This window comes from Penicillium canescens, assembly GCF_028828765.1.
Source record: "Penicillium canescens strain IBT 15451 chromosome Unknown utg000002l_segment0_segment0, whole genome shotgun sequence".
Lineage (NCBI taxonomy): Eukaryota > Fungi > Ascomycota > Eurotiomycetes > Eurotiales > Aspergillaceae > Penicillium > Penicillium canescens.
This window is the reverse complement of record NW_026703964.1, coordinates 3,148,496-3,172,178: the sequence shown is the minus strand read 5'-3', so window position 1 is coordinate 3,172,178 and position 23,683 is coordinate 3,148,496. Positions and strand designations below refer to the sequence as shown.

The following is a 23,683-nucleotide window of genomic DNA, read 5'->3' as shown; positions in this document are numbered from 1 at the left end:
AGTAATCAAAGATGCTGTGTAAGATCAAAGTAAAAACCAACGCCCCGATTCCGATCCCGCAAACAAGCCAGAAGCAACTAAAGCCAAGCCAAAGTCCACAGAGCTGGCAGATGAGGATACTTCTCCTGCCACTCAGCCAGAATCTCTGGAACCTTCTCATCGAAGCTCTGACGCGCAGGGCCAGTCCCATTCTCCCAGCCACTAGATCCATGAACCCGATGCTCAGCAACAGCAGCCTCATTCAAGCGATTCGCCAGATCCAGAATCGCCTTTCCACCCGTCAAAGCCTCCTCATGGTTATCCTTGATATCGACATTGAAAACATGCACGGGATGATTAAGCGCGGAGCCCTTATTCATCAAATCATCAACAACAGCATCCCAGCACCGTTCCTCGCACGTAATAATTACATCGACAACGCCGCCCTCCGTCCCAATGGCGCCTTTGTCGCCCTTGGAGAGATGGTCGACACGCGGCATCCCAGGAACCCAGTCCTGGAAGCGCTCAGGACCCCATTTCAGGTTGCGGTTGCGGTCGAGCATGTTCAGGATGCCGTTGCTGCGGTATAGCCGCTCGTCCTTGCTGTGCAGTTCCTCGTACATCTGATTGTAGGAGGTTGTGTTGAAGCTGTAGACGTTTGGTTGGGTGATTGATGGGCCTGGGAGCCGGACGAGGGAGCCTGTGCCGAAGGAGATGACTGGGAAGGCGGTTGGCGCGCCGGAGAGTTGGAGGTGGGCTTCCATTGAGCGGTTGTTGTTGGATGCGCAGACTGTGCAGAACTTCAGCTTGTAGGAGTCTGTCGTGCCGGCTTCGTCGGCTGGCTTGACTTCTTCTAGGGCTGTCGTTGCCATTTCGGTGGTTTCTGGTGGTGGTGGGGGAGGTGGTGGTGGTTGGGGAGTTGAAGTGCCCGAGTTTGAGCGGCGGGGATCATATGCCATCTTTTTGGAGGTACTATAATAGAGGGTGTAGAATAGAGATAGACTATATGGGTGCTTTCAAGTTGTTTCTAGGGGGGTTTCTTTCTTGGTGGGTATTCAGGGAGGTTTCAAGTTGAGTTTACAATTTCCTGTTGACTATCAGAGGCAGTTAGCGACTGATCTTGGTAGATTGATTCCAAAAGTGTGGTGAAAGTGAGGTGATTCAGAAAGATGAAAAGCGTATAATGAGTTTATCCGCATAGCAAAAGCTCAGACAGCTCCAATAAAAGGGTTCATCAGGTAATTAAGGTGAGGTGAGATAGCAACATGACTTACCTTATTATTGAAATGTATTGGGGCCGGAGCCCTGAGGAGGAAGAAAGAGTGAAGGTTTTGCAGAACTTCCGCGTTTTAGTGCTCGGCTGAGAAGCTATCCACCGCCATATATTCCGCTTCTGTAAGTGGAATGATGTGTTGCTGATCTAATATTCTGCCCGTCAAATATGTCGTCTACGCAACCACTTGGCACTGTTATCTCTTCTACTCTGCCTTATTTGTTTTATGTTCCCTTTCCCTTCAACAGCCTTGATAAATTTACAAGGCCCTCAACATGGCTGCAACTGCAGCTATCAAGCCCGCCCTTGTCGTGGTGGACATGCAAGAAGACTTCTGCCCCCCGGTAGGTCTAGATCTACCCTATAGCAATACTCTACATCCTAAGAAAAGCCCAACCATACTAACATAACCAGAATGGCTCACTGGCCGTCCAAGAAGGCAGAGAGATATCATCAACAATCAACACTCTCCTCTCAAAACCAGGATTCATAACCCGAGTCCTAACCCAAGATTACCACCCAAGGAATCACATTTCCTTCGCCAGCAACCACCCAGAACCAAACAACAAGCCCTTCATATCAAGCATCACAATGCAAAACCCAGCCCCAGGGAAACAATCAGAAACCAAGCCCCAACAGCTCTGGCCAATCCATTGCGTAGCGGATACACCCGGCGCAGCGATAATCCCAGAAATCGACACATCCAAGGCTGATCTGGTTGTCCAGAAGGGTAAGCACCCACAGATTGAGATGTACTCTGTCTTTGCGGATGCTTTTGGGAATTGTGATCTCAGTATCAACGCTCAGTCTGTTAGCTTGGATGTTGCGGCGGCTCTGAGGGAAAAGGGTGTTACGGACGTTTTTGTTGTTGGTCTTGCTGGGGACTATTGTGTTAAGTATACTGCTGTTGATGCTATTAAGGCTGGGTTTCGGAGTTGGGTTGTTGAGGAGGCTACTAGGTGTGTTGTGCCTGATGGCTGGGGTGCTGTGAAGGGCGAGTTGGAGGCTGCGGGTGTTTCAGTTATCTCTATAATGGATCCAATTATCCACGGTATATAGAGGACTTGAGGGGTGGATGTCCTTTTTCCGGTTCTATGTCTTGTGATGGTCTGTCTAGAGATTGCGGGATAGCCTTGATACTTCTGGCGCTGATTGACATCACAACTCGTTCGTTTTGACACAGAGCTGACCTTCTGTTCAGTAATAATGCATAGAACCTCAGTTGGACTCCCCAGTGACTGCATGTATTCAACTTTGAACTCAGATCCTTAAGTGGAATAAGGGATTGCATATCAAATCACAAGGCATGTTCGCCACATACAGTCACTAGGCCACAAGTCCTTTCACATCTGCACCCTTGTATGATCAATATGGTGAACCCGGGGTACTCGAAAAGAGGTGAAAAAGGAGAGGCCAAAGTAGGGTTTATATAGCGGGTTCTCACACCTCCGCCTTCCTCTCTTCCTTCTCAATTGATGCTTTGTGCGTGTTGCCATGAACTTCAACTGGTACATCATCAGATTTTGTAGAGCACTTAAACATGAGTCTAGTTAATAGCTCCTTCAGTTCGCTCGCTGAATCCTAAAGACATCAATTTTTCAGCATTAACTATGTATTGTTAAAAATAAATTGCCACAGTGGATTCCGGGGACGATCGACGGCCGGAAACGCCTCACTCCATTTGGCACTCGGCGGTGACGTCCCAAGGGGGAGTTCCAACACACTCTTAACGTTCAACATATTCAGTTGTTGACCGGGTTGGACTACCAGTCACAATGCCGCATTTCACAGAGCCGTCAACACCGGCCGCTACGATCACCACGCTCGACGAGAAACTAACAGACGCCGATACAACAGCACCGGCGCGTTTCTTCCACGACCACCACTTGACCTCTGAAACTCTACCTTTCTGGCTGGTGAATCTACCCCGGTCGCGATGGACGGCTGAATGTCCTGAGTTTTTGCGGGATCAGCCACCGAAAAACATACAATGTCTCTCGACGCCCGATGACCACTATACTCGACAGAACTGGGGGGAAGTGAAGGAGATAATCAGTAAGCCTACCTGCTCGCTGCCATGAATACTGTTGCTGTTCAAGGCTAACTACAAACCGCCAGGAACCAACCGGATCGATCGGTTCCAGCGTGTCCCGAGCGACCTCCGCAAGTACCTAGAGTACACAGCGCAAATCAAAGCCGAGTACTCCTCAGTCATGAGATTCGTGGTCAAAGAACGACTACACTGGGGTGACGGCAGCACAGAAGACCTCAAGCCCCGAGGCAACCTCTTCGAATACGACGGTATGGCATATACTGTAGAGAGGGAGGGGGAAAACGGTTTGGTGTGGAAAGCAAGGAAGACTGATAACTTGACAGACGACATTCGAATCCTCTACAACGACTGGCCCTATGGCGTCGACACGGATATCATTCATCTGGTAGTATGGACCAAGTTCGAGCTGGAGGATGATCCTGCGACCGGTGACTTGACGCCACATGCGCGCAAAGCCATAGAGAGGTATGTGCTGCGCACGTTTTGTTCGCGCGTACCGGCCGACCAAGTAAGTCAGCTTCAATACGAATACGACGGGAGATGGGGACTAAAGGGGTTTCAGGTTGTCTGGTTTAGAAATTGGAAGTCGCTCAAGTCGGTTCATGCGGTTGAACACTTCCACGTCATGCTTCATCGTCCCGATATGGCATTTGTGAGGGAGATCACCCGGGGAGATGTGCCGCTGATCGAACGGGTGTGAGGAGTTTGGTGGGGAAGAGAAGGAGGAGAGTTTGCATATGCAGAATACTTGGGCCTGCAGTTAGACACGGCGAAGCCAAGAAAATGCCCCTCAAAGAGTAGAGAGTAAGGTTGGTGTTGAGTAAATGCGAAAGAAAATAGACTGGTTGGGAGAAAATACGTCACAAGAGGCTAAGAATTTCTTATTTTCTACTTTGGTCTCTCTTTTTTCTTTTCTTTCATCTATTTTACCTCCGAGTAGCTCTTCCGGTCCTCCCGCCACAAGTTAGGCGCCTAGAAATCTGCTTTCTTTTCTTCTCATCTTCAATAATTTATATGCAAAACTTCTTGAAAGCAGACGTCCGAGTTGGGATCTACTCGTCCGCACGCAGACATGCCGGTCCCGCATCTCCGCCGTTCTTCCCTCGCCAGTAAGTTTGTCCCGCCGTTCTCCCTTGCGACACACATCAAACCACAAATAATGTCTACTGACGCCGAGCTAGGTAGATCATCTATGGATGATTCCCCGCCAAGCGGGGAAGACGAGGTGGTCGAGCCCGACCAGGGAAATGGTGCGTACAATCCCACCGCAACAGCGCAAAACTGACTCGAACGCCTCAGTGCTGTCGCACATCATCTCTCAGCTGCGACCCGGCGCCGACTTGAGTCGCGTCGTCTTGCCGACCTTCATCCTGGAGCCCCGATCCATGCTGGAGCGAATCACCAAGTACGTCCACAACCGAAACACCCCGTTAGCTATGTCGATGACGTGCTAATCTGACCGCGAACAGCTTCATGGCCCATCCCGAAACCCTGCTTCCCATGTCGACGATTGATGATCCGGTCGAGCGCTTTGTTTCCGTGGTCAAATTCTACCTGAGTGGGTGGCACATTAAACCACCGTACGTCATCCGTGATTTAGCGGGGGGACATATTCTGATGGCTTTTATAGAGGCGTGAAGAAACCACTGAACCCGATCCTTGGAGAGACCTTTACTTGCTACTGGGATTATCCCGATGGAACCCGCGGTTACTACATTTCCGAGCAGACATCCCACCACCCGCCCAAGTCGAGCTATTTCTTTGCCGCGCCGGAGCATAATATACGCATTGATGGAACCCTGAAGCCCCGGAGTAAGTTCCTGGGCAACTCGGCTGCCAGTCTGATGGAGGGGATTGCCATTCTGCGGCTGTTGAACCACGGCGAGAACAAAGAAAAGGGCGAGAGATAGTGAGCTGGACCTCGGCTTGTTCAAGTATTGAAACTAACACTGCTAGTATCCTGACTCAACCCAATATGTATGCGCGCGGCATTCTTTTCGGCAAGATGAAGTATGAGCTCGGCGATCACAGCTATGTCCGTTGTCCCGAAAATCACCTCGTGGCCGATATCGAGTTTAAGACGAAGGGTTATTTCTCCGGTACATATAACGCTATTGGTGGAACGATTAAAGACGAGCAAAGTGGTGAAGTGCTTTATGAATTGTCGGGTTTATGGAATGGAGAGATGCATATCAAGGATGTTCGCGTATGCATATTTCTCAACGAATATACTTGGTCCTGGCACTGACTGAAGCAGACCCATAAGAAAGACCTTTTGTTCGATGCGCTGCACGCAAAGCATACGAAGCCTTTGGCACGTCCACTCGAGGAGCAAGGCGAGCGGGAATCGCAGCGCCTGTGGTACGACACAGTCCAAGCGATTGTCGCTCGCAACCACGAAGCTGCCACAGACGAAAAAACCAAGATCGAAGATCGTCAGCGAGATGAAGCTGCCAAGCGTGCTGACGAAGGAATCGACTGGCGTCCCAGACTATTCCGTCCCGTCCAGGGTGGACCTGGTGGTCCTGATGAAGGCGAGGAAGATCTTGACTGGATTATCAATGCCGAAGTGTAAGTCCCACACCGAAAAGCTGCGATCCATACTGACTGCTCAGCGATATGCGCAATCCCAAACTGGCCACCAAGCAGATCCTAGCCATCGCACCCATCGTCCAAGGTCAGACACAGTCATCCCAATTCCAAATCCCGCCACACCATCCCAGCGCTCCGAACTATGGCGACATGCCCCAAGCGACAACAGACAGCTAATACCACCCGTGCCCAGACCCTCCCGCAACCCCAAGTGACGCAAATGAAGCGACAGTCCAACGGACAGACACACAAACGTCCGACGTGGAAGAATTTGTAGACGCCCAGGAAACCAACTAAGCCCGGCCCCCCTCCGCCTCCAACTGGATCCATCCCGTCCTTCCCATCCCGTCCTTCCAATATCACTCCCCGACTTACTCTAAACTTCTCTCACTCTGCCACCTCAACCTTCGCAGACTACCAGCACAAACCGAACTCGAGGCGGCCAGCGATACGCTTGTCCTTGACTAATTTTCTCCTCCGCCCCTCTGATGTTTCAACACAGCGTTTCCGGCCATCATACCGCTCCCATTGCTGGATACCCGATTTGTTTAATTTAAACCCCAAAAGAAAAACAAGAATTGTTGTCAGAAATGAAATTATTATACAAACAATAGGAGTAGTATAGGTTAGCGTAACGAGCGGCACTTTCCACAGAAGACTTAATGACCATATACGTGGAAGGTCTTCTGTCATAGATCCTAATCTCAAGGTTCATGGTTTATTCATTCCTCAGTACTGTACAGGGATATCACAAGAAAGGCAGATAGATAAATGCCAAACACAAACAAGAACAACCCAAACGCCCACATACAAACGCCTTTCAGCCCTCGATGCGCCATGCTTCAAAGATCACAACCGTCATTTGACAAGGCCAGTAAATCAAGAATAAAGCTCCCCCTTATACCCAGCCCCACGCTCAAGCTCCCTACGCCGATTAGGACGCGGAATAGCCCCGGCAGAACCAGTATAAGCAGTCCCAGAGCCAGCAACCGCAGCCGAAGCAGCAGCAACAGACCCACCTCCGTCAAACTCCTCCCTCTCCTCTTCAGCAAGCAACATCTGCTCTTCAATCTCCTTCTCCGTATCCTCCCTAAGACCCAAAATATCAGGCGGAATAAAACTCATCTGCACACTCGGCGCGCCCTGGATATACCGCAACTGCTCATGGACAGCCTCAACAAGCCCAGCAAGATAAGGACGCGGATTCTTATTCTCAAGTTTCCGCAGTTCCGACAGGGGCGGGAAAAGCGAGTAATCAGGACCAAAGTGATTCCGGAACGCAACCGCATCCGGGATCGTTGGGTCCAATATCTTGTCCGCCTCAAGCAGGATCGATGTCTCATGTGCCCACGCTCGCGATACATTGCGCGGTGTGTAGCCGCCGCCTCCAACGACGAGAAGTGGTAACCCGAACGTCTTCGTGAACGCGACGCAGGCGCCGTGCGCGCGCACGTTCAGGTTGAAACAGCCGAGTCTGTCGCAGCCTAGACTATCAGCGCCGCATTGGAGGACGATCGCGCCGGGACGGTAGGTAGCGATGCAGGCGCCGATGACTTCGTGGTAGAGCTGGATGTAGGAGTCGTCGTCGATGCCGTCGTTGAGGGGAACGTTGATTGAATGGTGGGCGCCTGGGTTGAGGGGGTGGGAGGGCCCTGTATCGTCTAGGGCGCCAGTGCCCGGGAAGAAATTGTCTTTGTCGTATTTGTGGAAGGAGACTGTGAGCACGCGGTCGGTTGACCAGAAGGCTTGTTCGACGCCGTCGCCGTGGTGGACGTCGATGTCGATGTACATGACGCGCGGGTGGTGGCGGAGGAGTTGGAGGATTCCCAGGACGATGTCGTTTACGTAGCAGAAGCCCGATGCTTCTGCTTTTTGGCGTGGTGAAGGCCGCCGGACCAGTTGATTGCGATTTCGGATTGGTTGTTGCATAGTTTGCGGGCGGCGTCGACTGTGCCGCCTGCGTAGAGGGAGCAGTAGTTGTATAGGCCGTCGAAGATCGGGCAGTCGTCGCCGAAGTTGAAGCGGACTACATTGTCGCTTTGTTCGGGCCGGTCGATGTCGCCTGGCATTACTTGTCGCAGGAAGTCGAGATAGTCTGCTTCGTGGAAGTCGGCCATTTCTTCATAGGTTGCTGCACGCGCGAGGTACAGGTCCATTGCGTGGTGCATGCCGTAGGCCATGACTAGTTGTTTGGTGAGGGTGAGGCGCCATGGCTTCATTGGGTGGGATTGGCCGAAGTGGTGTGCCTCGACGGCTGGATTGGCGTGCCATGAGACGCGGTAGCCTTGGGGGCGAGCGACTCGGTAGTTTTGGTGCTCGGCCGTGGACTTTTGATCGATGGTGAGGGTGGGCGCGGAGGGCGGTGCGTACTCTTGGACCACGGAGGGGCGAGCCATTTAGGCTAGAAGGGATGGCAAAGGGATCAAGAGAACAAAGTGTCAACAAAAGTGTGAGCTGCAGCTCAAGCTCATATTTGAGATTGAAGGAATGGAGTTGAGATTGAGGACCGCTTTGGGATGCTGACTAAGGCAATCTGGGCGCATGCATGTGCAGCAATATAAATGTCTGATTAGTAACTACCGAGTACAAATACTTCGTTTTGAGTGCAATGGATGCATATATTGTTTAGTACTGGCTATCTGATCTACAATAGGCATCCTACTATGTGTGCCCAATGCTAAATGCTACATAGCTATCAACATCGTACATGCCTAGCTAATGTCCTAGCTCGAGACGAGGCAAACTACCCCGCCTGAATTGCCGCGAAAGCTGATTCCTCCGAGGTGTTTCTAAGTCGTCTCGTTCAACTTGCTAGTAGTTGTGAGACACCGGTTGAGCGGCATCTCAGAGCTCGGAGCATTCTCTGTCCCCTTCACAGATACCACCCTCTTGCGAAACAATCGGCTTCTGAAAATACGGCTCAACTTCACCGAGTAAATCCCGAGTCAACTGCAGTATCCCGGAGTCAAATGTTATAGGTGGGGTTACCAGTACCGGTATCGGCCATGTGGAGAGTGCGCATCATCGAGAGCAGAACTGCCGAAAGGGGTTGGAGGTGGAGAAGGAATGATGGAAAAGCTTGTCACACGTGTGATATATAAGACTTACCGTCCTCGAATCCTGAGATTCGATCTCATGGTTTCAGACATATCCATATCAAGAAACTATGGCTCTCCCATCAGCAGCAACCAACCTGCGAAAGACCCTCCAAGACCCTAATGGGTTCATTGTAGCCCCAGGAGTCTATGATGGCATGTCAGCACGTTTAGCACTAGCAGCCGGCTTCGACGCACTGTACATGGTATGCGCCATACCTCACACCCACACCCACCCACAGAAGCCAAGCCAGCCAAGCTAACAAAGTGCGCCACAGACAGGCGCAGGAACAGCAGCCTCAGTCCACGGCCAAGCAGACTTAGCAATCTGCACACTAAACGACATGCGCGCCAACGCCGAAATGATAGCGAACCTGTCACCACGCACACCACTAATCGCCGATGCGGACACCGGGTACGGCGGCCCGATAATGGTAGCACGCACAACAGAGCAATACGCCCGGTCCGGCGTAGCAGCCTTCCACATCGAAGACCAAGTGCAGACCAAGCGCTGCGGCCACTTATCCGGCAAGCAGTTGGTCGACACGGCAACATACATAAGCCGCATCCGAGCAGCAGTGCAGGCGCGCCACCGACTCGGCAGTGATATTGTTGTCATTGCGCGGACGGATGCGTTGCAGCAGTACGGGTATGAAGAGAGTGTAGCGCGACTGCGGGCGGCGCGGGATGCGGGTGCGGATGTGGGATTCCTCGAGGGGATTTCATCGCGGGAGATGGCGAAGCAGGCTGTGAGGGATCTGGCGCCTTGGCCCTTGGTGTTGAATATGGTTGAGCATGGGGCCACGCCTTCGATTTCTGCGAGGGAGGCCAAGGAGATTGGGTTCCGGATTATTATCTTTCCGTTTGCCACGCTTGGCCCGGCGCTTGTGGCTATGCGTGAGGGCCTGGCGAAGTTGAGGGAGGATGGGTTGCCGGGGTTGAGTGAGGAGATTACGCCGCAGATGTTGTTCCGGGTTTGTGGGTTGGATGAGAGTCTGAAGTTGGATGCGGAGGCTGGCGGCGAGGCGTTCCAGGGTGGCGTTGATTTGGGTCAATGATAGGAATAGATCCACATATTCAGGGACCCTTTACAAGAACCCTTTCCAGGGACACTTTCCATAGGGAGGTGTAGTGACTCCGTACTTGTGTCAGATTCAATGTTGCCTAGTCAGGAGGTGATCTGGTCTGTAAATAGTAACAACCCGTATTCTATTTATGATCAAGCCACAGTCATATATAGAACAGATAGTACAGAGTAGTTATAGAACACACTGATTATCACTTTTGATATATTTGAAGATCTAAATGAATCATTAAATCATCCATGGATATTGCAACGGTTCAATGCATTTAATTTCCCAGCACCAATAAGAGGACGCGAAGATCTGGCCGAACCTTGGACGTCTCCCGTGTAAACCCTTGGGTCTGTTTATTTACAGCAGTTTTTCTGCACATCGCAGGTTTAGAGTCATTTTAGCCCTGGAAAGTACCCAAGGATTGTACCTGCAGTAAATCTGCCAGGGACGAGCGGGTTCCTGCACGATTAAGCCCTAATGTTTCAGGAAACGCCCGATGCCACCAACCTAGACAGTACTGTGTACACCGGTTCATGCCAAGAACCGCACAAGAAATATTAACTGGGCAAACCTGGGCGGCTAAATTTTCAGATCATGGTACTCGGTACGGTATGCTCCATTGCACATGAAACGACTCACATCTCGTCTAGCGCTGGCGAATTTAAAGGCCTGGATTGAAGTGGAGGGCAGGGTTATGTGCCACTATGGAGACGGATGGAGACAAATCCCCCGGCAAGAGCGTACCGGTGGGAGATTCGTCATGTCGGTGGAGCAGGGCTTGGGCGCTATGTTGGTTACTTACGACATATTGTGGTGCCTTACGTTGTACCTGTACAAGGGGCCCCATACTAGGGGCAGGACAGTAGGGGCAAATCTCTGCCGTTGATCTGCGGCCAGGCCTTGTTTGTGCACATCCGTGGATCCGATTGACAGGGACAGTGCTGTATGGTATGGTACTTGAGTTATAATTTACTACTGTTCAGTTTCTCCATACATTCATCATTTGGGCGTGAATGATAGATATTGCACCGTGGGTATAGTTCATGTCCACGTCGGTGGTGAGCTGTCTCCGTATTTAAGATTGGGCCTCGTAAGACTGAGATCCTTACTGCGGATTGTCCCGATTGGCCTGTGGGGGCAAGCGATGGAAAATTGGACTTGGCTACAGGCTAAGTGTGTATATTGGGCTCTACTGCACGTACGGAGTATACGTTGGCATCCAGCATTCCGATGGACACGTGTTTGACATAATCTACACATACTTACATCTACACAATGTCTATATACATACCAACATCGTGTAGAATATCAATATACAATGTCGAATATACTCCTACTGTATACTACTCGTAACCCCTTAGAGGGCCAAGTACCAAGTACACAAAGCCAGAGAGTCTGGACCGCTGGCTAACCAATCATATAATGGGAAATCTCCACTCTGGCTCCACAAACTCAGGTACACACCAATCATCATGCAGCAGCCCCTGATTTTAGTGTAAGGTTCACAGCCGTTTGTGTGTTATACAATAAGACCGCCCTCTCCCCCCCCAATCCACTTTCCTTCTTCCCATCTCTCACACACACATTCATTTGATTTGAATTTTCATCTTGTAGAGCGTCTTTTCTCGCTCAAGTCACTCATTACAATATGCACTTCTCCAACTCTATGCTGCTGATGACGGCGCTGACCGCTGGGTCGGCTGTCGCTCGTCTTCACGGCCACGACCGTCGTCACGCTCACCCCAAGCTCGATATCGATGTCCTCGGCGATGTCGCCGAGGTCGAGGCTGAGGCCCCTGCTGTGACTCCCTCCCCCGAGGCTGAGAAGCGTGATGTTGGTTCTGAGGTCTTCGCTACCATCGACGGCCAGCTCGTCTCCTGGATCAACGAGTGGTCTGGTGCCCAGTCCTCCGAGTCTTCCGCCGAGGCCACTACTACTCCCGCTTCCATTGCATCCCCCACCAGCGAGGCCATCGTCGAGGCCACCTCCGAGGCCGCCTCCACCGTCAGCCCGACCCCCGTTGCCTCCAGCTCTGCCTCGTCCGGCTCCAGCAACTGGGCCAGCTACCCCTCCAACGGCGAGTACTCACGCTCCGGCTTCGGTTCCTCCACCTCCAGCAAGCGTGTCGGCAGCCTCGACTGGGACTACATCGGCAACGTCGGCTCCCCCTGGGGTAGCAACATGATCCGCGTTGAGGAGGACGTCGCCAGCCAGTACAAGCACGTCATTCGCTTCGAGAACGACAACTCCAAGGCCTGGACCGTCGTCATGTGGAACTCGTATGGTCCCAGCGGTGGCCTGAACGGTTTCTGGTCCCCCAACTCTGCTCTCGGCTTCACCGTCGAGCCCGGCCACAGCATCTTCGTCGCCATCGATGACGACTCCCAGGGTGGATGGGGTGCCTCCGAGGGCGAGGGTCTGCCCACCAACTTCGTCGGCCAGTATGCCTCCACCTGGGGTGAGTTCGACATGAGCAACTCCCAGAACGACGGCTACTCCGGCTGGGATGTTTCCTGCATCATCGCCCAGCTCGCCAACATGGAAATCGCCGGTATGCAGATTTGCAACCACGCCGGTGAGAAGTGTTCCTCCATCACCAACGGCGCCACCTCCGTCGTCAACGCCTACACCTCCGCCGACCAGGGCAAGCCGGACAAGGCTGTTGCCCAGTCCCCCGGCCCCGTCCGTCTCGTCGTCAACCTGGGCTGGAGTTCTTAAGCGGCTACACCTTTCAGCCATCTAGATCTCCCAGGACAGTTTTGATTATTCTTGCGCAAATGGTTCAACGCTGAAGGTGTACTTGTCTGTTTACATGTGTGCGTGCGCGGGTCGCTTGTCTCCGCAACTATTCCTGGCCACACATTTTTCATCTTCGGGCTGCTCCTCTACGGATGCCCTTTTTTTTTTTCTTTTTCCTTTTCCGTTAGAGGGGCGCATACATATCGGTCACAGTTTGCGTCTTATTGTCTTCTTCTCTGTACATATACCATTTGATTTGAGAGTTGATATCATTTTTTTTTCTGTCCATTCCGTCCACCTGAGTAGATTGCATTGTAGAACATGTACCCTCCAACATATCTCCTTGTTTTGATTTGGTATCAAGCCAATATCCTGTACCCCGTAATACACTAACCTCATGTAACTGTTTGGTTCAAAACGATCCACCCAATCCAGTCACTCGGAACCATAGTTTCATCCTGCAGGATTCAACGCCCAAACACCAGTTCGTCCACACAACTGAAACGAACCCCTCCTCCCGTAGATCTAATGCCAAGTCAAACATACCCCAGAGCTGATGTGCATATGCACCCCTCGGCTTTTACATCTGTCTTGCATACAAGGCCGATCCAAAAGATATCCATATTCGTCATGGGATTTGCATACTGTCCGATGAAATCTAAATATGGTTAGACCTTAAGTTGAAAGAAGTATAGAAACATAAAAACTCAATGTTTGACTGAATTTCTGCAGACATTGCGCATGAATGAGACTGAGATGGGGGGAATGTTAGATCGGGTTAGGGCTTGGGAGGAATGCCGGGGTATATTGTAGACAAAGGTTATATCTATCTATTTTTTGTTTTCATCTTCTAACGGTTCCTGGATATTAGAATCTGAACCCGATGCTTACATATCTCTTTAAAGAAAACAAAGGAAACATCACACATTTCAAGTAGAAAGACCAGGTCTGCTGACCCAGGTTTTGATTCCATGTGAAAGAACGAGCAAAACGCCTTCACCTTCATTCTCGCAGTTAGCAAGAAGGACAAAACGACAGAATGAAATGTTATCGTACAATCTTCACTTCCACCTGGTCTAAAAATAAGAATAACATCGATCCGCCAACATGAAAGAAGAGACGAGCAGGCACGCTGAAAATGTTTATCGACAACCTAACCTCAAGAGTTTTACAACGCGCCTAGGAAGTCCGCCGCAGACCCAGGATCAAGGTGATTGACTTCACCCTCGATCTTGTCATCTTCTTCTTCGGCATGACCACCCCCAGAGAAAGAAAGTAACCCAACATGAACCATATACCCAACCAGCGCAGCCGTACCAGCCACAGCGGCAACAACAGAAACAAGCATATCCTTGTTACTAGAATCAGCATACTGTGCCAGAAGATGTTTCTGCACGGGCGAGAAATCCTCATCAGACTGAACAGCTTGCTTCAACCGTCTATTCTGACGAATCTCACGCAAGAAGGGGGTGTTATCAGCCAGTGTACTGAGGAGCGTACTCCCAACAGCAGCAACAGAAACACGCTCAGGAGCCCGCCACGGCAACTTCGCAAGCTCAGCCTCAGGCCCAACAGAAACGGGCTGGAAAGCATGCTCGATCTTCACATCCACATCGCCGAAACAGCGACTCCGCATGCGCTCCGTATAAGCCGTCACCTGTGGCGCCTTGGCGCGCATCGCATCGCGCAACCAGGGGAAGTTAAGCTCGGGCACTAGCGCGAGCGCCAAATATCCCAGCGCGATACAGTCCAGACTAGACGGGTTACCGGATTGATCCGGGAGCAGGTAAGATTTGCGGGCGAGCATTGCTTCGAGGGGTTCGAAGAACTCGGCTGTCAGGGCCTCGAGGCGGAATTGGTTATGTTGGGCTGTGCGGCCGAGGAGTTTGGAGACTGTTTCGCGGGGTTGCTGGATGAAGTTTTTGGGAATTTGGCCTGAGGCTACCGCGGCGGAGTGTTCGCGTTTGCGTTGTTCTTCCATTGCTTGGATGTCTAGGGAGGAGAGGCCTAGGTATTCCGTGCGGGATTTTGCGGAGCCGTGGAGCTTTGGGGGGAGGATCCATTGGTTTGGCCATTGGAGGAGGGCGCCATAGGCTGGGCTCGTGTTGTTGTAGTAGTTTTGGCTGGTTACGTATAGGGAGAGGTCTAGGAGAGGTTGGCCGCGGGATTCGATGAAGGAGGAGAAGCTGGATAAGGTATTAGTTTTGTGTTTGGATATAGAGAGTAGGGTAGGAGGGGTGCGCACGCAACACTGTCGGCGTGTTCGACATCGCCTAGGTTCTCATCCAGGTTCCATGCTCCCTCGGAGTATTGGCGGAGGTAGTCCACGATATTGCGGAACCGGCTCACCCAGGTTGATCCATTCTGGAGAGCGGGGAGCTCACCTATTTGGTAGGCAGTATTGTTAGCTGTCTGGGTGTGGTACTTTTTTGTCGATACGTCACTTACCGGTTGGGGACACAGAGGGATCGCTGCTCGCAATGAGCTCCCACGAACCCTTGGGGAGGACTTCGGAACAGTATGCGATGGCAGCCAGACATTGCGCGTCAATTGACGGCAGGGAAAAGGCTGGACCCCATACATGCAGTTGTAGTACCATGGTGGCTTTGCGCTTGGAGGAGAAGGCCCGGCTGTGATTGATTTGGGCGGGCGGTCACGTGTGTTTACCCGTTTCTATATAAAGAGTTGACCGAGGCTTGACACTGTACACCATCTTGAGCATATCTACTGCTATCTGTCTATTTTGACACTATTTTAAGAATATGGTGGTTCTGCTCTCCTAGCTCTGTTCTTGGCTCGAGTGTTCTGTACGTACCAAGCCAGAAGTCGTCACCCCTCCTAAATCACAAAATATGACATGGTTTAGTCAGTTCCAGCTCCTTAACCTCGGGACAAGTGGCTGAATGTGCTTACGGGCTAGGCAGCCACCACAATATATATGCATCAAGCAATGATAATCAACTCATTACTTCCTATTTCAAGCAATATCAAATCAAAACCATTGATATGAAACAAGGTCTTGGAAGATAGCGAGATAGCGAATCGGATGTTTCTTCCACAGGAAGAGCATTTGCCAGATCGGCCAGAAACCTAAAGTATTTTTGGCCCGACTAGGTAGGCACCAAATCTCACTCAGCCCGGCAGTGTACATGTACACAGACAGTGCACTGTCCACAAGTAAGATAGATTAGCACGAAGTACAAGTGTAGTATTACGGAATAGGAGGCTATGTAGAGCCTTGGAGCCTCAATATTGAGCCTTAGCACAGCCTGGCTGAAAAGTATGACGCCACGCCCCCTACTGACTGATCCTTTTCCGGGCTCTCGGGCAACAGGGTGGTCTGAGACATGATCCTCGGCTTCTTCGATGAGTATATACTGTACTAAAAGAGAGCCCGATAAGAGCGATTTCCCAAATGACCTCATTTGGCGTAACACGTGGCTATGCGCCAGGTCAGCTGGAGCATTGACATCCATGGATCCCCTGAAAGTCAAAGTTGCTTGGATGTCAAAAGGTGAAGTGCCTTGGGGCCGAAAGCTTACTTCTGAAACAAATCAAGAATACACTCGACACTATACATCCATGGATACAAAGACCATATCGCGGTTGAGGGGTAGGGGGATCGATTGGATATAGATTAACTCGATTTATGCAGAATCAGTGAGGGGCTAACGGCTACGAATGCCTGCAAGTCGAGGTCATAGGTCAAGTTTTTCTTGGAAGAAACAGCTCGACCGAGCCACGTTATTGGTAGGAACAAAGAACCAGAGCTGGACCCAGCTACCTGGATCTCCTATTTGCAATAGTCTCATCTCCAGTATGTGTAGGAGGCCTAAACCAGGCCAAATCCCGGAAATGCGCTCGGACGGGCCCAAACTCGTATCTCGCTTTCATTCTTTTCTTTTGCTTTTTTCTTGGTCATTTGGCCATTATTGTATTTATTAATTTACTGTAATATGTGTCTGCCCTTTTCTTAGGCAGGTACATATGCTGTAGCTCTGTGTAGGACGTACTAGTGCTAGTAGTTTTGCATGCAATATGCTAGATAGTCACTGGACCGTACGGGTTTCATGAAATATAGTCCAATCAATCCCGGACATGCCACAGTAAGCGTAAATGTAAGATGCACGCATCATACTCCGTACTAGTAACGGGCTCGATAACGATGTCAGATCGGTGCCACCTCCGCTTTGGATCAAAAATGGGCTTTTTTTATCGGCTCAATCTACATCCCTGTTCTCTTACTGACTTGCGTCAATCCCACTACCGCGACACCCGCCAGCCTGTCATCCCCGCTAGCGTTACTAGTCATGGTCAGATTGATGATGGGTGAAACGGGTAGGTGTTTCACCCAGCCTTGTTTATGCACGACATACCACCTGTCAGAAATAAATGGAAATAAATAAATAAATAAATAGAAGAAAAAGACGAATTGCTCTGTTGGGTATACTAGGTCTATGATACATGCCGGTGATTCAGATTGCGGCCAGATGCAGAAAGAGAGAAAAAAAGAAAAACGACGGAAAGGAACAGGATTAAAAGGACGTTCGGAAACAGTCACGACCAGTAATCGCGACACATGAAAGAAAGAAAAGATAAAAAGAGAAAAGAGCTGAACATCCGATCGATGACGCATAGACGGGACGATCGAAGTGCCGCTAATCCTGACAGGGGACTGTGCAAGACGCATAGCGCATTGTCCAATTGAGATGCATATTTCTCCGCATCTGCGCGTCATGCTCGACCGAACAGCTGAAACAAAACCCCGCACAGGGAGGGAATCAACAAAGCAAGAAATAGAAAGAAAGGCTATTGATGCGAGTTGGGAGTTTAGCGCCGGCGCCAGTCTCCATAGCGAACGAGGATGCTGGTAAAATAGCGAGAAGTGAAACCGAAGGTGGGGAATGGCCCCAGAATGAGAAAGAAGTGTTGTAGTCCGAGGGTTGGGACAAGTTTCCCGCTCTCACGCGCATAGCCATGCCAAGATGCGAAACGGTTGGGAAAGCCAGCGCTCTTTGTGTGTTGTATATGCGAGACGGAAACTTGTGGGACTTTGGAATTAGGTGTTCAATGTCCGAGTTGAAAAATAGAGTCGAAACTGGGTCGAGGTCGAAGTCGTGATATCCATGCCGAGGGGAGTCCAGGTCGTGAGCGCATGTGTATGCGCCAGGGTCGTCAGGTTCGTTGAAGTGGGACTGTTTATTTCGGCAAAGGAGGCAGAGGGCCCTTAGGAGGAGGGCCGGGGCATGGAGGGAACTGAGTAGAGCCGACGGAAGGCATTGTGAAAGGAGAAATAGGTAGTGGTATAGGTAGTGGTAGGAGAGGTTGTAGAAGTGGTAGTAGCAGTGATGTGTGCTAGTGTAGAGAGCAGAATACTTAACGTATAGCTTTGAAGTTGAAGGAAGAAAAAAATAAGTTTACAGGAGCACGCGGATTCTTATAGTCGATCCGACCTTTCCACGGCTAAATTAGTTCTCCTCGAACATCCCTACCATGAACAGGAGGCTGAGTATCCACTTGATCTGACGTAGGAATTTATTGCGATTTACAAATATTACCCCCCAAGGGGAAATTCAATGGAAATTCCTTTTTTTCTAGAAGATCTCCACTAGTGGCGTCGTTTACTTGTGAGCCACCAGTGGAGGAAAGAAATGAAACACGACAGACCGACCGTACTACCCATTTACATAAAGATGTTGTTTCTGGTGACTTGCAGAGTGTCTCTGCAGCATTTCCCTACGCAGGTTTCACAACTCCCTCGCTATACTGTAAATCATGAAACCACGCGAGATGACAACTAGTAAAGGGCAATCTCCCGTGGGCCCACCCCTGGCTCCATAGGGACGGTTCCTTGATGCGGTGAGAACGACTGTTTTCTTTTTTGATTATTTTGATTATCTCTCGAATAATATAATAATACGTGAAGAAGGTCAAAGCACATGCAGGTTAACTTATGACTCAACAATCTACATGTACACCTGGCACCCGGGCGTATACCAAGTATCCGTATCCCCGGTAAATAGACACGTGCATGTTTGCAGATCCCCGAGAAACCAGGAAAGTAAAAAAAGGAAAAAAGGAAAAGAAAATATGGGGGACCGTAATCGATTAGGGCCAAACGGGACGGCCGATTCGTATTAATTACATGTAAAAAGGGCGTGAAAGCCGAGATCCTAGAACACCGAGCATAGGATAAGGCCCCTGTTGCATACTGTTGACGTTCGAACGATCTTAAATCAGGTATAGGCATCGCCACACAGTTTCAGGGCGTTTGACAGTAAGGACCCATCAGGTACCGTGGTTCTTACCCGTGCTACCAGATGAAGTTTAAGACATATGCAAGAATAGAAACCCTTGTAATTGTAAGTTGGTACGGAGTAATGTTGACCGATTCAAGCGATCTCCTTATCTTCCAGATAACCTCCTAATAACAAATTGTAATAAGACCAATTTTCAGCCGTTTGACCTATCGTACGGAGTACATAACCGACCAAACCCGGTAAACATTAGTGTGCAGAAAAGACGATCGTCTCACTGCAGAGGACTGTGCATTGCGCATCATTATTTTGAAGCAACATCGCACATCTGGAGAATATGGGGCCTCTGTCCTCAACAACCCCTTATTGGCTAGTTGGAATACAGTATTGATTTGCCCTGCACATCACTGTTTTCAGGAGATCTGCCTGATCCCTGATGTGGCGCGGATGGCGTGCTCACTGTAACCCTCATCTTACATAGACCAACTGCGTACACACTGAAGAAATATCCCCAGCTTCGGGATATTGGGTCTCCTCCCCGGAAATTATGGCCTAAATGCATACGTGTACATGTACTAATTGTACATGTGGTGGTTACATGTTACATCCGGTCTTTCCTGTCTCTCAGGCAGAGAGATTTCTGCATGTCCACATGACCCGTGTACACATGCAGAATACCAGGGTCCAAGGAACGAGTCCGGGACTTGCGCTCAAAGAAGCAGGTAGGAACAATTACTAATTCGCAGACTCCCGTTCACCCTAACTTCCCGTACGAGAAGTAAAGTGGGGGAGTGGCAAACACTTATGCGACCACACGGGTGTACCTGAACTAAGGCCGGGGGAACCGAGAAAAGGAGGAAAGGAGGAAAAACGGGACACATGGCATGGAAAACTCTAACTAGCGGCGAGCAAACTTCAATAATGCCTAGTTGAGTTAAGACCGCTCCACTTGGAAGGAGACTACATCTCACCGTTCCGAACCGTTGGAATAAAGCGTGGAGTCGGAGATTTTGAGAGCAGGATTTCGGACAGATCGGGATTTGAGTATTGTACTCTGTGCGATCGCCTGTTTCTGGCTTTGCTGATTGGATAATGGACTGGCAAGGTATACATATAGTTATATACTAGTTTGTACTATTGCATATAGATCGGTGAGAATATATCAAGATTTCTGCCACATTTTATCTGAATCTTCGGAGCCCGGCACATTGGGAAATCTCTATTGAGAAGGTGTCTGCTAGGGTCATGGGACCAAAGAAAACCGAATGTTTCATGTTGCGCTCCACTTGAAAATCTTCTAGTTCGCCTTCTGGAATAGCGGGCCGAGGTTGGGGAGCCCAAACCACATGTAGACTGGGTGGAATCGAAACGGGACATTTGTGGACATTTGAAACCTATCTGTTGTTTGCAACCGAGAGATGCAAACCTAAGTCAAAATAATCCCATGTTTTTGTGCCATGCAGATCATCGAAATGTCACTGGTGCAACCTGCTCAAACAGCTGTGGCTGACATTTTAGTCTCAGCGGCCTTGTGCGAGCTCCATGCCTGTAAGACCAGCCACCTGCGTAACCCCAAGCTTCGGTTACCGTTACACCGCAATGCTCAAAGCATTACATAGCAAGTCCTGCAATGACCCGTGCTGTATGTACTCCCAAGTCACACCAGCCCTGTAGGTCTTGCTTGGATCGTCAAGGTACCGTGTGACATATACATAAGACCTGGTTTCAACACTGTAATTGCAGAGATTCGTAGCGTTTGCAGGGAGTTGAAACACTCTGCAACACTAATCTTGACATGTATCACAGGATGTTGATCACGCCACCACGGCTGCCCGCTGTTCGAGGTAGGAAAGCTTTGCCGGATCCTACTCAGTCTTGGGCATGGGCCCACTATCGAAGGAGTACCTCAATCCTCGTCAAGAGATGTCTGAGCTTGAGTTGAGATCCACTCCTCCATCAGAGGTTGCTTTGCTTCAGCGCTCGGCTTGGTCTTGTCGCCTTTGCGGGTGATTAATAGACACAACACCCAACTGCAGATATTGAAGCTTTCGTAGTGAGTGTTGAAGCGAAGCTTCTTCTCTTCGCTGCTCACATCGCCATCTTGCTTCCCTGCCATTTTCCGAGTTCTTCTCTCTGGTGCATTCTCCGTTGCTTCGTCCGCTCCGGGTATATAGTGCAATCCATCGACCTCACTATCGCTTTCAATCATGATTTCATCCTCTGTCGAGCCTGGATTGATTATCCCCTCGCCATCTTCTGGCTTGATGTTAATTTGATCGTTCCCATGAAACGTCTTATTACGCGTGAGGAGGGAATGACGAGTGCGTGATTCGCGGAGGAAAATGGCGACTTCGAACTCATCTAGGCAAGCATTAGCAAGTTCACCGCATATAATAAACACCTCTCAACTTCACCTTCTGCAATAACATCCTTGACTGGTTTGCCCTTCTTGCGCATAAAGAGTCGCTCATTCTCTTCGCGCAGCTTGGGCAGGACCAACGGCCGGATGGCCTCGAAGACGCGCGGAAGGACAGGATCACGAGAGTTCAAGAGCCATCGTGAGTCCGATGGAGAGTCCAGATAGATTCGACACTCCAAGACTGAGTATTTGCTGATGCGCAAGTATCGCCGTATGGGAGCCATGTTGCTAGGATGAAGTTGAAGCTGTCGATGACCTCAGGCCAACGCCAAGCATTTTGCCGCCGAGTATCTGATTGGCGATGGAAACGCCCATCCCAGGGATACAAACCTCCTCTCCTCATCTTCCATGTCTTTGTGTACCTGATCCATCGATCTGAGGAACCATGCCTATAAAGGATATAAACGATATCCTCAACATGGACAGTAAGCTGGAGGTCCTACTATTTCGCCCACGTGACCTGGCCAACCACCGCGACCGGAAAGAGATTACTGATGCGTCCCCAAGGTCCTCACTCAAGTACCAGGTACTCCCTTCCACACACAAATTTATATGGATCCATAGGTACCTTGTACCAGCCACCAGGCGCAAAACTCCGTCTTGACGTCTTCGAGTCTCCCAAGGTCCCCATGGATCCCACTCTTCCCCCCGCCGGAAATTATAACTGATCCCGCAAATTCTGATCTTGTCTGGTTTCAACTATCTGCGGGTGAATCTTCCGGCTTCAGGCTTTCGATATCAAGAGAAACCTTTAGGGCTTCTTTTGAACGTTTCTTGACCGACCCAGACGTGCGCCGCCAGAAGGGGAAACTCATGTTGCATGCTCCCTCTTGATTGTCCAATCGTACGATAGAGCGCAGTTCAAAGTTCAGAATTGTCAGGATAACCTGGTTGTTTCTTGCGTGTCCCTAACCGACGCATCTCGCCTACTATCGAGGACCTTGCGGGTGACAATCTCCCACAGAGTTCCACGACATTGTTCTACAATCCTCCGGCGTTTTCCTTTGCGATCATCGCTTTGCCTTCTTCCTGCAGCCTTCCGTGGTTTTTTGGTCCCCTCTTATCTGTTTCAGCCTATTTTCTTCTATCTCAATCGTGATGGATTCTGTTCTTCTCAAGCGGGCAGATGCCTGTGACCCTGGCAATGAATTTGACGGCCGCATGGGACTGCGCATCTCTTCCATCTTTGTGATCATGGTTGGCTCCATGTTCGGAGCTGTATTCCCTGTATTCGCCCGCCGCTTTGGCAAGGATGGCGGGTTCCCCAAGTGGTGTTTTTTCATCGCCAAGTATTTTGGATCCGGTGTCATCATCGCAACTGCCTTCATTCACCTCTTGGCTCCGGCCGAGGAGGCTCTGACAAACGAGTGTCTGACCGGCCCCATCACCGAATACAGCTGGGTCGAGGGCATTGTTCTTATGACTATCATTGTGCTGTTCTTTGTCGAGTTGATGGTTATGCGCTACTCTAGCTTCGGTCAAGGCCATGTGCACGACGAAGAGGGCCACTCTCACATCCAGATCGAAGAGCCTACTGTCAGCGAAGTTGGTGAGAACAAGAACCACTTCGTCGGAGAAGACCACCTCGGCCACGGTCGCGAGCATCACGACAGCGACTCCGAAAAGGGCCCCCAGGCAGTCGAGGACTATACCGCTCAACTCACTTCGATATTCATACTGGAATTCGGCATTATCTTCCACTCTATCTTCATTGGCCTCACTCTTGCAGTGTCTGGAGCCGAATTCACTACACTTTACATCGTCCTTGTCTTCCATCAGACCTTCGAAGGTCTTGGTCTTGGTTCCCGTCTGGCCACTGTCCCGTGGCCCAAGTCAAAGCGCCTCACCCCCTACATCCTGGGCTTGGCCTTCGGTATCTCGACCCCCATTGCCATTGCCATTGGCCTCGGTGTTCGAAAGAGCTACCCGCCAGAAGGACGAACCACCCTCATTGTCAACGGTGTCTTCGACTCTATATCTGCTGGCATTCTGATCTATACTGCCCTTGTCGAGCTGATGGCGCACGAGTTCATGTTCAGCACTTCCATGCGCAAGGCTCCTATCCGTGATGTGCTTATTGCGTTCGGCCTGCTGTGTGCCGGTGCTGCCCTCATGGCCCTGCTGGGCAAGTGGGCTTAGAGACTTGATTCAGCAAGCGAAAGTCCTGGAATCTATTTGCAATAATGAGTCATGTCCCTG

At 50.4% G+C, this 23,683-nt stretch overlaps 12 protein-coding genes across 12 annotated transcripts; 7 read left to right on the top strand and 5 right to left on the bottom strand.

Annotated features, from left to right (window-relative positions):
* Window positions 1-77: 77 nt before the first annotated feature.
* On the bottom strand, window positions 78-938 carry ssuA (RNA polymerase II subunit A C-terminal domain phosphatase; the record flags this gene model as incomplete). The annotated part of the gene is made up of 1 exon (XM_058511149.1): window positions 78-938. The coding sequence occupies one exon, from the start codon at window positions 936-938 to the stop codon at window positions 78-80; it is 861 nt and encodes a 286-aa protein (XP_058376685.1).
* A 589-nt stretch (window positions 939-1,527) lies between these two features.
* N7446_002399 (nicotinamidase) lies at window positions 1,528-2,311 on the top strand (the record flags this gene model as incomplete). The annotated part of the gene is made up of 2 exons (XM_058511148.1): window positions 1,528-1,596; window positions 1,667-2,311. The coding sequence occupies 2 exons, from the start codon at window positions 1,528-1,530 to the stop codon at window positions 2,309-2,311; spliced, it is 714 nt and encodes a 237-aa protein (XP_058376684.1).
* A 716-nt stretch (window positions 2,312-3,027) lies between these two features.
* Window positions 3,028-4,005, top strand: N7446_002398 (GIG1 family protein; the record flags this gene model as incomplete). Its single annotated transcript, XM_058511147.1, has 4 exons — window positions 3,028-3,307; window positions 3,371-3,553; window positions 3,629-3,813; window positions 3,868-4,005. 4 exons carry the CDS (start codon window positions 3,028-3,030, stop codon window positions 4,003-4,005), a joined length of 786 nt encoding a protein of 261 aa, XP_058376683.1.
* Window positions 4,006-4,377: 372 nt separating this feature from the next.
* N7446_002397 (OSBP family protein) lies at window positions 4,378-6,074 on the top strand (the record flags this gene model as incomplete). The annotated part of the gene is made up of 8 exons (XM_058511146.1): window positions 4,378-4,414; window positions 4,487-4,555; window positions 4,605-4,710; window positions 4,775-4,885; window positions 4,936-5,214; window positions 5,262-5,511; window positions 5,563-5,876; window positions 5,921-6,074. The coding sequence occupies 8 exons, from the start codon at window positions 4,378-4,380 to the stop codon at window positions 6,072-6,074; spliced, it is 1,320 nt and encodes a 439-aa protein (XP_058376682.1).
* A 702-nt stretch (window positions 6,075-6,776) lies between these two features.
* N7446_002396 (uncharacterized protein) lies at window positions 6,777-7,688 on the bottom strand (the record flags this gene model as incomplete). Its single annotated transcript, XM_058511145.1, has 1 exon — window positions 6,777-7,688. The coding sequence occupies one exon, from the start codon at window positions 7,686-7,688 to the stop codon at window positions 6,777-6,779; it is 912 nt and encodes a 303-aa protein (XP_058376681.1).
* A 50-nt stretch (window positions 7,689-7,738) lies between these two features.
* N7446_002395 (uncharacterized protein) lies at window positions 7,739-8,293 on the bottom strand (the record flags this gene model as incomplete). Its single annotated transcript, XM_058511144.1, has 1 exon — window positions 7,739-8,293. One exon carries the CDS (start codon window positions 8,291-8,293, stop codon window positions 7,739-7,741), a length of 555 nt encoding a protein of 184 aa, XP_058376680.1.
* A 770-nt stretch (window positions 8,294-9,063) lies between these two features.
* N7446_002394 (isocitrate lyase/PEP mutase family protein) lies at window positions 9,064-10,050 on the top strand (the record flags this gene model as incomplete). Its single annotated transcript, XM_058511143.1, has 2 exons — window positions 9,064-9,198; window positions 9,271-10,050. The coding sequence occupies 2 exons, from the start codon at window positions 9,064-9,066 to the stop codon at window positions 10,048-10,050; spliced, it is 915 nt and encodes a 304-aa protein (XP_058376679.1).
* A 1,666-nt stretch (window positions 10,051-11,716) lies between these two features.
* On the top strand, window positions 11,717-12,787 carry aspf4 (allergen Asp F4; the record flags this gene model as incomplete). Its single annotated transcript, XM_058511142.1, has 1 exon — window positions 11,717-12,787. The coding sequence occupies one exon, from the start codon at window positions 11,717-11,719 to the stop codon at window positions 12,785-12,787; it is 1,071 nt and encodes a 356-aa protein (XP_058376678.1).
* Window positions 12,788-13,976: 1,189 nt separating this feature from the next.
* On the bottom strand, window positions 13,977-15,407 carry N7446_002392 (glutathione S-transferase family protein; the record flags this gene model as incomplete). Its single annotated transcript, XM_058511141.1, has 3 exons — window positions 13,977-14,994; window positions 15,054-15,192; window positions 15,257-15,407. The coding sequence occupies 3 exons, from the start codon at window positions 15,405-15,407 to the stop codon at window positions 13,977-13,979; spliced, it is 1,308 nt and encodes a 435-aa protein (XP_058376677.1).
* A 5,564-nt stretch (window positions 15,408-20,971) lies between these two features.
* Window positions 20,972-21,708, bottom strand: N7446_002391 (uncharacterized protein; the record flags this gene model as incomplete). Its single annotated transcript, XM_058511140.1, has 2 exons — window positions 20,972-21,426; window positions 21,480-21,708. 2 exons carry the CDS (start codon window positions 21,706-21,708, stop codon window positions 20,972-20,974), a joined length of 684 nt encoding a protein of 227 aa, XP_058376676.1.
* Window positions 21,709-21,902: 194 nt separating this feature from the next.
* Window positions 21,903-22,152, top strand: N7446_002390 (uncharacterized protein; the record flags this gene model as incomplete). Its single annotated transcript, XM_058511139.1, has 2 exons — window positions 21,903-22,010; window positions 22,063-22,152. 2 exons carry the CDS (start codon window positions 21,903-21,905, stop codon window positions 22,150-22,152), a joined length of 198 nt encoding a protein of 65 aa, XP_058376675.1.
* A 430-nt stretch (window positions 22,153-22,582) lies between these two features.
* On the top strand, window positions 22,583-23,623 carry zrfB (low-affinity Zn(2+) transporter ZRT2; the record flags this gene model as incomplete). The annotated part of the gene is made up of 1 exon (XM_058511138.1): window positions 22,583-23,623. One exon carries the CDS (start codon window positions 22,583-22,585, stop codon window positions 23,621-23,623), a length of 1,041 nt encoding a protein of 346 aa, XP_058376674.1.
* Between the last annotated feature and the right edge of the window lie 60 nt (window positions 23,624-23,683).